Below are 14,714 nucleotides of genomic sequence, written 5' to 3'. Positions count from 1 at the left end.
ACTTAATCTACGTTTGGTTAATAGAATAGGTTATGCAAAATTGGGTTCAAATCGGACATTTCGATCGCTTAATATTGGATTTATTAATATTGAAATATTTGACCCTTTGTGGAGAAGGTACCAGAAGAAGTGGATCAATGGGTGCCATCTCCAAACTTGGTCTAGGATTGGTAAAGGTTATAGGTTGTGTACCAGCCAGACAGACTGACAACTGACGGAAATGTGTAAATCGTCTCCAAATTTTCTGAAACGGATTTTGAAATTCGTACTAAATGTTGTTTCTCTATGATGAGGACCTTAGCTGAGTTTTTAACCTGGTATTTTGTTTTCTCAGAGGATGAAAGAACTTCTGTTACAAATGTCCGGCAGGCCGTTGGTCTTTCTGACTGCTTCACACGATAACTCTCGAAGGATGGAACCTATTTGCAACAAACATTGAACATTGTTCTTTCAAACTTAAAACAATGATAAGGAAAATCGGTTTACTGCTTCTGGTATTTCCCCACAAAAAGGTCAACACTTTGCTGAAAAATAAATTAATAATGTCATGCCAACGAAGCATCCGATTTGACCCAAACATTAATATGTATAACAAACCTATGATGTGCTAGGGACTATCGGTTTGCACCTCCCCCACAAAGTCGAAAATTGCAATCCTTCTGGTACCTCTATTACATGATGTCAAAAATTTGAAAATTTTGCACATCGTAATATTTTTCTCAATTTCGAAAATGGGACCCATCTTTCTACTTCTTCTTGGGCCTCCCCCCACAAAGTGTCAACATTTTCATATAATTTTTTCAAACTGTGCACATTATATCACTTTTACCAAACCTAGAAAGTTCGAAGATGAGACGCCATCAGCACACTCCTTCTGCTACGAATCTAAATTAAATCAAAATATATGGTCAATAGGACATCTTCTCCTAGTAACACCTCAACTTGCTGTTGGTTATGGCGAAGGCTGAGGTTAGTTATTAAAGGTTTTTTATCTTCATATTTCCAAAATCAATTTAGGTTTTTTTATTTTCTCAAATAAAAAAACCTAAATAATAATCCCCAATTTTACATTTGAAATGGTGTAGAATTTTATTACTGCAGTTGAAAACCTCACCAAAAACACAAAAGTTAGTGACTTCGCGTTGTTTGGCTCCTTTAGTTGGATTTCCGTCGCCGCCGTTTGTTCGCCGGCCAACTTTGTAAGTAAGTCTGGCGTGCGGAACATTTCACACGTGGTTGGGCGTTCAACAAAGTTAAACACAGAAAAAATAATAAAAAACAAAACTATTTGATTTACATTTTCTTTAATGAAAAACGCAATTGTGAAAAGTGATTTTACATTATTATAATGGAACTTGTGTCGTATATAAATGATTGAGTGTTTTGAAAATGTGTGTAGTCACTAAAATTTAAAGAAATAGTTATTAAATTTAAATTTACAGTAGATTTTTTTGTGAAGAAAAATTCATGCAATAACCGGCACTCAAGAAATTTATCGATTTCTCTGCAATTGTTTTTTTCGTAACATCTCATTATTTGAAACTTTTAAAAAGTTATTCAATTGAAAACGAAAACTAAGTAATTTTCTGGTTTTTGTAGTAAAAACAAATTTCGGCAAATAATTAAAGTTGTAAATATTCTGTTTGGGAAAATCCCAACACATTTTGGTTACGGAATAATAAACAACGAATTTGTGTTGCCGGTATTTTATTAAGTTGCAGTTTAAAGTTAACAACATTGAAAAATGGGTGATACGGATGCGGTAAGTTGTGAATTGAATTTAAAGCAATATACAGTATTTTTCGGTTAATTGAACCTACGGTTAATTGGTTTCCCCGCTTAATTGAACCACATGATAGGGCAGAAAATATTGCATACGAAAAAACATGTAAATTTCCTCGGATAATTAAAACCTGTTAATTGACTTTCCCGTTTAATTGGTTCAAAATTCATGTCATCAAAAATAAATTTCCTTTTATTTTTCACCGGTTAATTGCATTTTTATTTAAAAAAAATCGGCATTTTTATAGACCCCTGGTTCCATTTTAGAATATGCATAGAATTAATTCTGAGCCGATTTATCCATGCCCGTCCGATTTATCAATAATCCGATTTAGATGAAATTTGGTACAAAAAATTTATTTGGCCCAAGGACTACTGAAATTGAGAAAAATCAGTTCAAATCTAGAAATATCTCCCATATATATTTTCGTCCGATTTTATATAAATGGTGCACCGAAGCCTCTATATATTTTTCGATTACGAAATTTAGCATAGCATACTGAATTATGACTAGAATATTGTGTGCTAAATTTCGTGAAAATCGGTTCAGATTTAGATATAGGTCCCATATATTTTTTCGTCCGATTTTACGTAAATGGTGCACCATAGTCCCTATATATGTTTCGATTTGCGCGAAATTTTGCATAGCGTACTGAATTAAGTCTAGAATGATTTGTGCTACGCCTCGTGAAAATCGGTTCAGAACTAGATATAGCTCTCATATACATATATTTTCTTCCGTTTTTATGTAAGTTGTGTGCGAAAGACCTAAAGTTTGTCCAATTGGCACACAATTTGTACCATGTATGGAAGTTAATATAAATGATTCTCTGACAAGTTTCTTTGAAATCGGTTCATATTTATATATAGCTCACATATATATTTTCGTCCGATTTTAGGTAAATGGTGTCCCAAACTTCCAATTTCCAAAATTTAGCATAGGTTGTAGAATGACATATCTATGGATTGATGTTCGTCGGTTCACAAATATAGATAGATAACGATATTTAAGTTCGTCCAATTTCCAATGGCGTCTATTAGGATACATATGTACAATACACCAAAATGGTGAAGGGTATCAAAAACTCGATGGTACATCTCTACTAATTAAAAACATATGTTTATTGGTAAGGAAAAGCCGTGAGAAAGCGTAATAGTTTAATTTGTATTTGACAAGAATATTAGATATTAATTTCGGCGAATTATGCGTGATTTCTGTAATTGAATACACAGTTCAATTAAGCGGGTATCGGATAATTGGTTCCTCGGATAATTGAACAAAAACTTGTGCAAATTTGTATGTGCAATTAACCGAAAAATACTGTATTTACATAAAATAATATAGTAGATGCACTTTTTAAGTTATTCGTAAATTTTATATAAACTGTATCACACTAATTGAATGTTGCACATATGTTTGACAATTCACATAATGAGACCTAGAATCTTATAAAAAGCGAAACTCGTGTTAGGTATTTATTACATCAAAAACGAAAATTATTTAAGTTTATGTCACAACGTGGATCTTTTCTAAAAACCCTTCAAAATCCTACAAAATATGGTGGCTATACTAAAATATGATATGTGACCAATTTAGAGGTTCGTCTTACATACTGGTTGATTGATTTCAACAGAGCTATAGACATACATTGCTATATCAACATAGAATTTAATTTGGTCAAGAATATATTTACGAGGTTTGATCAAAAACTACCCTGAAGTTATGTACTGTTTGCGCGGAACAATTCGAATAGAATATAGACCAAAAATGGGTTTTGCACCATGATAACGCACCAGCCCACACATCGATGAGTGAATTTTGGCCTCATGCTTCAACCAACATGCACACCGGGCAAGGTGTGTATGTTCGACTGTCAATCGAAATAGGAGCTGTTAACTTATCCAAAAGCTTTTCAGCAATGTTTCGAGGATTGGAAGAAAATCTTAAGTGGGATTACTTTAATTAAATAAATAATACAAAAAAGAAAAACTCGTTAAGGCGGGTCATACTTTCTATACCTTCCAGCAAGTGTATTAAAAATTCATGAATTCGGTCGGGACCTCTATATGGGGAAATGTTATTACATTACGTGGCAGTAGTATGTTCATGCTGAAAATATAATGTTTAAAATTACAGACACTCAGGTTGGAAAATCGGGACATTTGTGAATAATTTCTGGAAAAAGTCAATACGAGAACCTATTTCGAAAGCTTTTTTTGGGAAGATAATGCTAAAACCTGAAAAAATACGAAAATGAGGCGGGTCCTCTATTATACGTATGTAACGTATTACAGTCTTCAATTTACAGCCGCTAAATCCTTAGAATGCCGAAATTATGTTGGAGGATATACCAACACATAAAACGGAAATTGATCATTTATTGACCGAAAAATAAAATTAGAGACAATTCGGTTGCCTGAAATACGGAATAATAGATAAGTCTTACCCGGAAACTTAGGCCAATATTTTTGGTAGGGAGATTTTCTAATCAATGATAAAAAAAATTAAAAAACCAGTAAGGAAAGTTCAAAAGTTGGACTATATGATACCACTTTGGATACATTCAATAGACGCTCATATGCACAATATCTTGTAGATAGAATAGGCATAACATGTTTAAAGGACCATTGAAATGGAATCGGACAAAATTAACTGTATGAAATACATCGATATTTCAACTAAATCAAGACAACCCATACACAACCATTCTGAAATTTAGGAAAAATTTAATGTCAATCATTTGTATGTATTAAAGCTATATTTACATCTGAACCAATTTCAGCCACAAAATATCGTGCAAATAGACCAGGATCTCTGGTGCACCATCTGGTCCGATTACACCATCTGGTCAATCGTACAAGTATTGGCAGTGTGGTGCTCGATTTTCATAAAATCGGTCGAAACTATATATTGAAGCTATATCTAAATCTGAATCGATTTTAAAAAACGCATACATCAACCTGGACCTAATTCAGTACGCCGTGCAAAACTTTGTCTCAATCGGAGAAATATTGCCAGTTTGGTGCACCATTTACATAAAATCGGACGAAACTATATATGCGAGCTATATCTAAATCTGAACCGATTTCAACAAAACTTCCTGGACCGATTTCAACAAAACTTCGTGGAAATACGCAATGCGAAATTTTGTTTCAATGGGATAAACATTGTTAGTATGGTAATGATAAATTCGGAGGAAACTATCTATGAGAGCTATATCTAAATCTGAACCGGTGTACCTCGGGCACCTCCCCACAAAGGGTATATTTTGTCTATATTTATAAATTCAATATAAGTGGAATGTCCGCTTTGGTCCAAACTTTACACATCGGAATATTTCTTTCAAACTCAACCAAAGTTCAAAGATGGTTAAAATTGGTTCACTCCTTTTGGCACTTCCACCACAAAATGGACAAAATGAAAATGCATTTTATAATATCATGCATTCGATTCAAAGTAAACTTTGCACAATCTAATATTTTAACCATCCCTGTATATTGTTGGGATATGGGACTTATCGGTCCACTCCATTTAGTATATCCCTCACAAAGAATCAAAACTCTTTTAGACCTTTGTAAATCGTATATGAAACAAACAAATAGCATCCAAACTTAGCTTATCGTAATATTTTTACCTAGCCTAAATCGAATCCAAAGATGGGACCCATCGGTTCACTCCTTCAGGAAACTCCCTCACTATGGATCAAAATTTTCAAAATTTGTTGATCCAATAACTATGTTGTGGAATGTCCTATTTGATGTCCAATATGCATATCGTAATATTTCCTTCGAACTTAATTCAAGTTAGAAGATCGGACCAGCCGGACCACATCTTCTGGTACCTCCCAGACAAAATGTTCAAAATCATAATGATCAATTCACGTTTTCAACCGAATTGGCAGTAATTGGGTGTTTTGAGTTTTCAAATTGATTAGCAAATCTTCTTCTCATATATTGGTTTAGGGTAGCCCCCATATAACTAGAATAGCACATACCTTGGTATTTTAGTTTTTTTGTGATAAGGAGTATTATGTCTGTGTGCATATATTAGCAAAAAAAGACCCAAAGTCACTTTTAGGAATATGCACAGAATCACTTTTTAGGTCGCCTTGTACATGCCAGTCTGTCTGTTGATGTATTATTGTAAAACAAGTATATGTCGCATTTATGATCCGAATGCAATGAAATTTATCATATGTCTGTTATGGGTTGAGATTAAGATGAAGCTCCCATATATAGTTTTATCAGATTCCACGGTTATGCATCAAAGATCCACCGTAAGTCCGATTCACATCTAATTTCACACAGCGTGCCTATAATGACGTGTGTTATGTTTTATTGTTATCGGTTCAGGTTAGGATATAGCTCTTATATATTTTCGATCGGTTTTAGGTAAATGGTGCACCAAAGACCCTATTAAATCGAAATTATTGAATTACTTGTTCTAAGTTTTATTAAAATAAGTTTAGATTTAGGTAGCTCTCATATATATTTTCAGCCCCATTTTATCTAAATGGTGCACCAATGCTTTACGTTTCCCCGATTGCAATCTGTTATTCAAAACGAGCCAAATTGTGCCTAGAATATAGTGCACTGATTTTTATTGAAATTGGTCCAGATTATAGCTGAATCTCTTTATATTTTGTGTTCGAATTCATGCAAATTCATACATCACATTTTACATAGATTGCCCAATGACATACGATGTATTGATTAAAGTGCGTTTATATATATTTATAAATTAAAATATATATTAAATTTCGTGTAAACTTTCGACCAAAGATGCCATCTTCCTCCCATCGAAAGGATATATACAACAAAAAATCATAAGAGAAAAAAACTTGTAAAGCTTGATATAAATCGGTAGGTTTCAATAAGAATTAGGCGTATTTCTTGAATATACTCGAAGTGGCGTATGTTACCTTTTAGTCGGGCCTGTCCTACTTTTGCTCTTTCCTCACAGATTTTTATTATCAAAAACACTTTTTATTCCCAAAATTAATATAGTTCTGCAAAAGTATTTATTTTCGAAACAAGCATATACACCACTTTTTATATTCCAATGCCCCCGTTACAAATAAATATTCGCTCTGCAAAGTCAGTACAGTTCTTACCAAGCACCGAATGAGTCTAACCCTTTTTTGTGATTTTTTATTGTTTTTGGAATCTAATATTTTCTGTCATAAACAACAAATATCACAACATTTTATTGGTAAAGTTTGTGGTTCAAATTTGATGGTAGATGGCAATAACCACAACCGAATAAAGGGGTTGAGCCAAAAAAGCAAAATAAATAAATATGCCATAGCCATACATTGGGAGTAAATTTTGTTGAATCAATAATTTATTGGCAGTGCAAATTATATTTCATTTTGCGGGACAATAAAACAACAACAAGGAGAATTACAAAAAACAACAACAACGACTAAACAAATCTTTATGACAATTCAGGTCATGTTACAATGGTAAACTGTATTTCATGACAAATATGCCTTAATCGTAAAAGGATATGATACGGATTTCAAGAATACAGTAGAACCTAGTTATTGGTAACTCGCTGAGAAGAAATAAATAAAAATAATATGAGCATATTTATTTGATTTTAAGGTCAATGTTGTTCATTATCTCCACGTTTGACTGTTTCCTTTATTATTTGTTATCAATAGAAAACAATATCGTTTTCTCTTCTTCGCCTATTCAAATTAATAATTTTATTTGACAACCATAAAAATGTCCATTAAGTTGCAAATTAATCTGCATAAAATGCCTAGAGTTTCGGTTTACATGCACCCTTTTTAAGTTACTGCTGCACCTTTATTAGATGCCACGCTAAGGCATACTGCTGGCACACACAAAACTGCAATCACTTGCACCAGTCGGCTAAGAGTCGCCACTTGGAAAATATGGATAAAAATAATACCAGACCACCTCTTTATACACAGATGAGGCCAGCCGGACCACCACGACCACCCTTCCCCGGAGGAATGCCACCCAGACCAATGGGTGGCCCACGACCAGGCGGTCCACCTATGGCAGGAGGCCCAGGTGCCGGTGTGCGTCCGGGTGCTCCACCACCCTTACGTACAATGGATAGCCGAGGAAACCTATTAATGGGAAATCCCGGTGTACCATCACCGCAACGACCAGGTGGCCCACCACAGAACCCACAACAAAGACCGCCGCCACCACTAAATAGTGGAGGTCCACAGAGTCCAACGGGTCAGGGTGGGCCACGACCACAAGGTGCGTTTCCATGGCCACCCCAGGTGCCTGGGCAACAGCAACAACAGTCAGCTGTAAGACCACCAAATCCATACCCCGGTAATCAGGCAGCTACACGACCGCCATTTAATCGTCCACCAGGAGCACCAGGTGGTCCACCACAATCACAACAGCAACAACCACCTCAAACAAGACCTCCGGCACCCCAACAACAGCAGCAATCACCTCAATCACAACCACAACAACAACAGCAGCAACAACCACAAAGACCACCTTCCTCTCTATCGAACAATGACGACGATGATGTGATAATGGGCCAAGCTGTCACGCCCCAAAAAACAGTTCAACTCAAAAATGATCCCATGGGTCCGGCGTTAAATGAAGCCGATGAAGATGCTGCCTACAAAGATGATTCTCCAGCCTCCATGGTTAAGACCAGTGATTTGTCATTAGTCTCACCCGATTCCTTAATGAATGATAGCAGTATTTCCAAGTCCATAAGTGGTGAAGTGACAGGTTCTATATCGAGTAAGATTGTAAATTAGTCATATATGTATATAAAGAAAATCTAAAGCCATTTCTTACAAATTTGCATATTAAAAAAAATGTAATTTTATTTGAAATTGTTTAAATAATTTTATTATTTCGTTTTACAGAGGGTGACAATGACAGTGGCGTCGATGAATCTACTCAAGAGAAGGTAAGTTATGGTTGATTAAATAATTTTTAAAACAAATATTTGATGAGAATACACGCTGTACTCTTTAAACACTTGACTATAAAAACCCCGAAAGGAAAGTATAAATGTCGGATAGGGCGGACTATATGATATCCTTCACCACTTTGGGTATATATAACCAATCGAAATCCATTAAATATGTTTCTGTATCTGTGAACCGGCTTCCATCAATCCATGCCCCTTATACATATCGAATGATTTAAAGCAAACTTGACTCAAGGTATTCGGAGAAAACTCTTGTTGCGACAGGACCTTGATCATACCGAAAAAGATGGATGAAATTCTCAAAATATCTAAAAGTGGGACTACCGTTATATGGGGCTATAATAAAACGGAGATCAATATTGATACTTTTTGTAGTGAAATTTGACAGGCAATGAAAATACAAAATACCAAATTACAGCCAATTCGGTTGTAAACTGCGTCCAAAATTCTAAGAATAGCGACTTTAGGCAATATTAATAATTTTTAGAGCGGAGATGAGAACATCAAAATTCCCAATATTGGGGGTGCCATATTATGGAGGCTACTCTTAAACGTATGTCAATATTAACAATTTTTAGTACGGAAATGTGCTATACAATTAGTAGCCAACATACCAAATTACAGCCAATTCGGTGGAAAAACGTGTCCGAAATCCCTAGAATGTAGAATGCTGATAGATATCGTTATATGGGGGGTACCCTGAAACGTGGGTTAATATTCATAATATTTGGTATGGATATGTGTTATTCAATGCGAACCCAAAATACCAAATTACAATCAATTCGGTCGGAAAACCTGTCTAAAACCCCCAAAATATCGAGAATGAGGATTACCGTTATATGGGTCAATATTAAGTTTTGGTACGGAGATGTGCTGTACCATGAAAACCCAAAGTCCCAAATTACAGTCAATTCGGTTGGAAAACGTGTCTAAAATACCGAATATTTGGTAGCACATCTATTTGGGGGGCTACACCAAAACGTGGACCGATGTGCAAAATTTCAAAGCTCTATCTTTAATGTTGCAATAGGTATTGTGACTTTAAGAGACGGACATGTGTAAATCAACATAGAGTATACTTTGTGGGGTCTTCGCTGAATATTTCGAGGTGTTGCAAACGGAATGGCCGATTTAATATACACTCCACCTTATGGTGGATGGTATAAAAACACATTTAGCAAACTGTGGGTGTTGTATCATATTTTCATTATAATCTGAAACGATTTCGACAAAACTTTATACCCGTTATTATACCCTCAATTTGGAAACCTGTACGAATTTGTGTCTTAAGCGGACAAACATTAGGACAACAATGTAAAATCGGAATAAACTATGTATGGGAGCTCTATCTATAGCTATATCAACAATTTCAATAGGGTCTCACTTGGGTCAAATAAATAAGCTACAGCTTGTTTATTTCAAATTTTATCCAATTCGGATGATAAATGCGACCTTTACGGACACACGGACGGACACTCATATATCTCAGAATGTAAATTAATTTCTTTTGTCTGTCAAAAGGACATAATACTCTGTACCACAGTGTGGTGCAGGGTATAAAGTTTAATGTCCACATATTTATACCTCATTTAGGTTTAGTAACAATATTACGATGTGCAAAGTTTGATCAAAGCGGAAGTTCAATTCGCTTTATATTGTATTTTATTCTGTATTGGGTAAAATTTTACGATGAGCAGATGATATCCCAAAGGATATTCCGTTCACTTTATATAAGTTTTGTACATATTCAAATTTTTATCTCTTTGTGCGAGAGGTACTAGAAAGAGTGGACCAGAAAAATTTTGCCATTTTTCTGGGACCCGATAGTCCCAATATTTGCACTTATACAATATAAACACGTGAAATGTTTGGATGAAATTGGTCACTCCCTTCGAGAATTATTTTTCGCACAAGGTTGGGGGTCTAACACCGATATTTTGACTTTTGGTTTTAGGCTACAGTCAATGCCTTAACGTCTTTTGGTAGTTTCGATAGGAAATACGGAATAATTACAGTGTCGTTCGATATTGCCAAAGCTTTTGATTCAATTCGGCATCATAGTATTTTATATAAATGTCAGTGGTTTGGTCTTTAGAGCTCATGTCTTTAGGACTTTCAAGACATTTGCTGGAGTTCATTAGGGTCCTCTGCCCGGGTTGTACCACATTTTTTCGTTAGATATTCCGGCACCTCTAACTGAAGGGGTAGTTTATACTAATTTTGGGAGGTTTCCACCTTCTATGATAAGATATCTGTTTTTGCAAAGCTGAAATACTTGGGGTTGAATTTTAGGATAATTTCGATTTTGTTCGTCATGTAGACTACCACCTTAATGGGGCCAAAGGTGTTTACCTCGGATACAAGAGGGTTTTGCGGATGATGAGTATTTTTTCCTTCTTTGTCTCTTGATCTATAATTGCATATTTTTCTTATGTCTGATATGCAAAGGGTAAGGCTCTGGGAAAGAAAAATACTATCCTCTTGTCGGAACTTACGCCCTATTCGTTTGGAGGATGGTTTCTGTAGGTCCCACTCTTTTAGGTCGATTTATGAAAAATCACAGATTGAGGACCGAAGGCCGGCTATTCTCAAACAGTATTCTAATTAAAAAGAGATTCGATGGCGTTACCGTAGTTACCCCGGCGAAGGCCGGCTTTCCACAAACACCCATATTGTTTTTCAGAATTGAAGAAGGGTCCTGCGTAATTTTGAAGATAAGTATGGACTTATTTCATAAGAATATTAAATTATTGTAATCAGAGCTTCAAACGCTTTATATTGAAACCCATATTAATTTAAAAAATCATTAGAAAATACAAGGGTCCCAACGGCACCATGGAGGCCCATATCTCTGAAAATACCGATTTCCACAAAAAATATACCCAAAGACTTCATGTGGTAAAAATTTCAAAACTCTACGCGAGGTGGCCCTAATCTAGACTTGTTCCCACAGAAATTTTAGATTTCCAGAAAAGTTATTAGGTGGAGTATTTATTTAATTGGTTGGTATAATTCTATGTCGAATAAGTATTTTAGATAGAACTTTGAAGGCTGACATACAAATATATTTTCTATATTGATCATTGTTTTGACAAAGCTTTCATATAAAGGTCCCGTCCAATGCTCATATTTTATTTTATCCGAATTTTTCTACCAAAATAGCTGAAATCTCGTCAGAATATGATCGAAATGTTCTATGTAATTCCATCATGCATTATTTCAAGAATGTCCCTTTAAAATTTCAAGTTGGTTTTTGGTCGAAAATAGGCGATTTTCCAACCAATAATCTTCCTTGGTGTCTGTCACCCGCAGCACTCGCTAGTTTGAATGGAGGCTGGGCTTTCTCCAGGGAAATGGAGGACTTTTGTTCTAAAAAAAACTAAATTTGGGATCTTGCGTTATGTGGGACCACCCTAACAAGTGTACCTATATTGATCATTTTTAAATTTTCTCACCAAAGGAAATCCGAGGATTACAAAAATATAATTAAAATACCGAATATTTGGTATTAACCTAAATATTAGACACATTTTGATTATTATTAATAGGAACATGCAACCCAAAGTACCAAATTATGTTGAAAAATGTCAAAATACAGAATATAAGGGGCACCGTTATATGGAGGCTACCCTAAATAAACGATATATCCAATTTTCAACACCAAACATCCTAGAAGTATTAGCAATGTATGTGCAACAGCTTTATCTTACATATTGTAAGCTCTATCCTGATTTCAACAGACGGACATGGCCAAATCGACACAGTATTCTATTCTGTTCAAGAATATTTCAAGGTGTTGAAAACGGAATGAGAATTTTAATATATACTCTACCTTTTGGTGAAGGTTATAAAAATATACACTAATACATTTCTGAAGTGTGTTTCGGGAAATATCGAGAAATGGTAGGAAATTTTTCAATAACAATTTCTGAAACAGTTTTATAAAATACTGTTTAATTCTCAATTTATTGACTCTTAAATCCATTAGACTACCGACATACTAACGGAGATTCTTCATCATTTAACGAAATTAATTAGATCTCATGACAATTGAAGCATAAGAAAATCGCTTTCCCAAATCAATAAAACTGAATGCACACACACACACACATATGGCTAGACATTGTCATGGTAGTTAATACAAAATCAATTAAGAACTTAATTGGAAATAGGAAAAACTTAAAGAACTTCCCAAAATGAAATGCGTGAGTAATCTTTGGAAATATGTGAAGTTACCCACGCAAGGTAATTTAAGTCAGACAAATTTAATTGACCATCCAAAAGAATCATAACTAGACGTAAATTTTCAGCTTGTTACAGATGATTGATAAGTGCATGAATTTGTATTGGGGTGGTATATTCAATTTTTACTCTTAAATAAAGAACAACTTCTGTGTTTTTCAACTTTTTACGTTTAGTTTTAGAGATATCAGGAAAACATGAAAACCATGCCGAACTTCATAATTCCTTAAAATTAACGATTATTACGAATTATAGAGATAGGTATTTATAATTATCTGAAATAGGTCGCAAAAGTTGGGGAAATTCTAATTAGTACCTTTCTCAAATACAATTATATTCACAAACATTGGCTAATGGGTTTTGGGGAATATTTGATTATTTTATTTTTATAGCTGCAAAAACAATCCTAATATTGCTACGGTCCTCATATAATAAAACTAGCTTTTCTAAATGTATTCTTACATGTATACACTCGGTGCATTTAAAATTTACTACACTTTATTACATAAGTCGTTCTACATTTTATCGGCCATTTATTTGTGTGCGTGTAGTTGTGCCACCACATTGATGATCGATGATAAATGCCATAAAAATGTCGTTACATGTTACGCTCAAATAAACATCCCAAAAACCATAGCTCAAGAAAACATGAAGTTTTCAAACACCTCTCAAAGTACAAACAACCACAGAAGAGTTCAGATATCCCCGTTCTTAGCGAATATACCTCATATAAATAAAAAAATATTATTAAATAAAAAAATAAAAAAATAAGTTTGTATTTTTGTGGAATATAGTGAAGAGTTTTTATTCTATAAACAAAAGAATAAGTAAGCAATAAAAATCATGGAATAAGAGTTACATTTTATGACATATTTCAAAGAAATTTTGATGATGTAGTGAACAATCTATATTGTGTTTTATATTGAATATCCAGTAAGAAAAGGACCAAAGTCGGAATGGAACACGTTGCACTATGGGCCAGTTATCCCATGTATTGCCCATATTTAGGGCAGTGGATTTATGAAATAAATAAATATCAACATATATTTTTCTGCGACGCTGATTACGGTTCTGCTAGAAAAAATGTACAAGATCAATAGGGAGCATCGAAAATGGCGGTTAATGTGTTTTTTTTTATTAAATTAATCAAATAGTGTTTGAACACGTTTATTTAGGGTAATGGACATTACATTACAAATGCGAAATCAGATTTGTAAAATCAAATAAAATGAATGCAAAATGGATGGAACATAAGAAAAAATTAAATATTTAATTTATTTATGTATTATGGACATAAAACTATGACATACCTTAATTAAATTTGAAATGTAGTCGATTTGGTTCAAAAACGTGTTCAAGATCTCCAAAATACAGAATAATGCAGGGTGTTCTTATATTGGGTATACCTTGATACTTAGGTCAATATTGATAGTCTTTCGGTCAGAATATCATTTTTTGAGCTATATATACGAAATTGTTGATGATTATCATCAATTTACTAATAAGTTCCTATTCTAACCATCTGGTCCATCTGTTTAATTGACCGCCATTTCATGTTAATATTTTGACATGTCAATGCCATATAACATTATTCAAATACAAATTATATTCACAAAAATATGAAATTTTGACTTTGACCTCATGTCATTTCTAAAATTTTACTGGCGTAAAGTTCAAAGTCCCCAGATTTGAAATATATAACATTTTGTCCCATCTACCTTAAATGGACTTTTTGTCAAAAAAA

At 34.2% G+C, this 14,714-nt stretch overlaps 1 protein-coding gene across 1 annotated transcript in view; it reads left to right on the top strand.

Moving 5' to 3' along the window:
* The first annotated feature begins 1,721 nt into the window (after nt 1–1,721).
* LOC133335677 (microtubule-associated protein tau-like) overlaps nt 1,722–14,714 on the top strand; it is a 36,696-nt gene continuing 23,703 nt past the window's right edge. Inside the window, exons 1-3 of the mRNA XM_061543988.1 lie at nt 1,722–1,762; nt 7,725–8,532; nt 8,661–8,704. Coding sequence (XP_061399972.1) covers nt 1,745–1,762; nt 7,725–8,532; nt 8,661–8,704 — 870 coding nt within the window. The 5' untranslated portion in view covers nt 1,722–1,744. The remainder of the gene's footprint in view (nt 1,763–7,724; nt 8,533–8,660; nt 8,705–14,714) is intronic.

This window comes from Musca vetustissima, unplaced genomic scaffold (genome assembly GCF_032173495.1).
Source record: "Musca vetustissima isolate MV318-11 ecotype Yass unplaced genomic scaffold, APGP_CSIRO_Mvet_v1 utg21463, whole genome shotgun sequence".
Classification (NCBI taxonomy): Eukaryota; Metazoa; Arthropoda; class Insecta; order Diptera; family Muscidae; genus Musca; species Musca vetustissima.
Note: the sequence above shows the minus strand (reverse complement) of the source record. Positions and strands in the feature narration are given on the sequence as shown.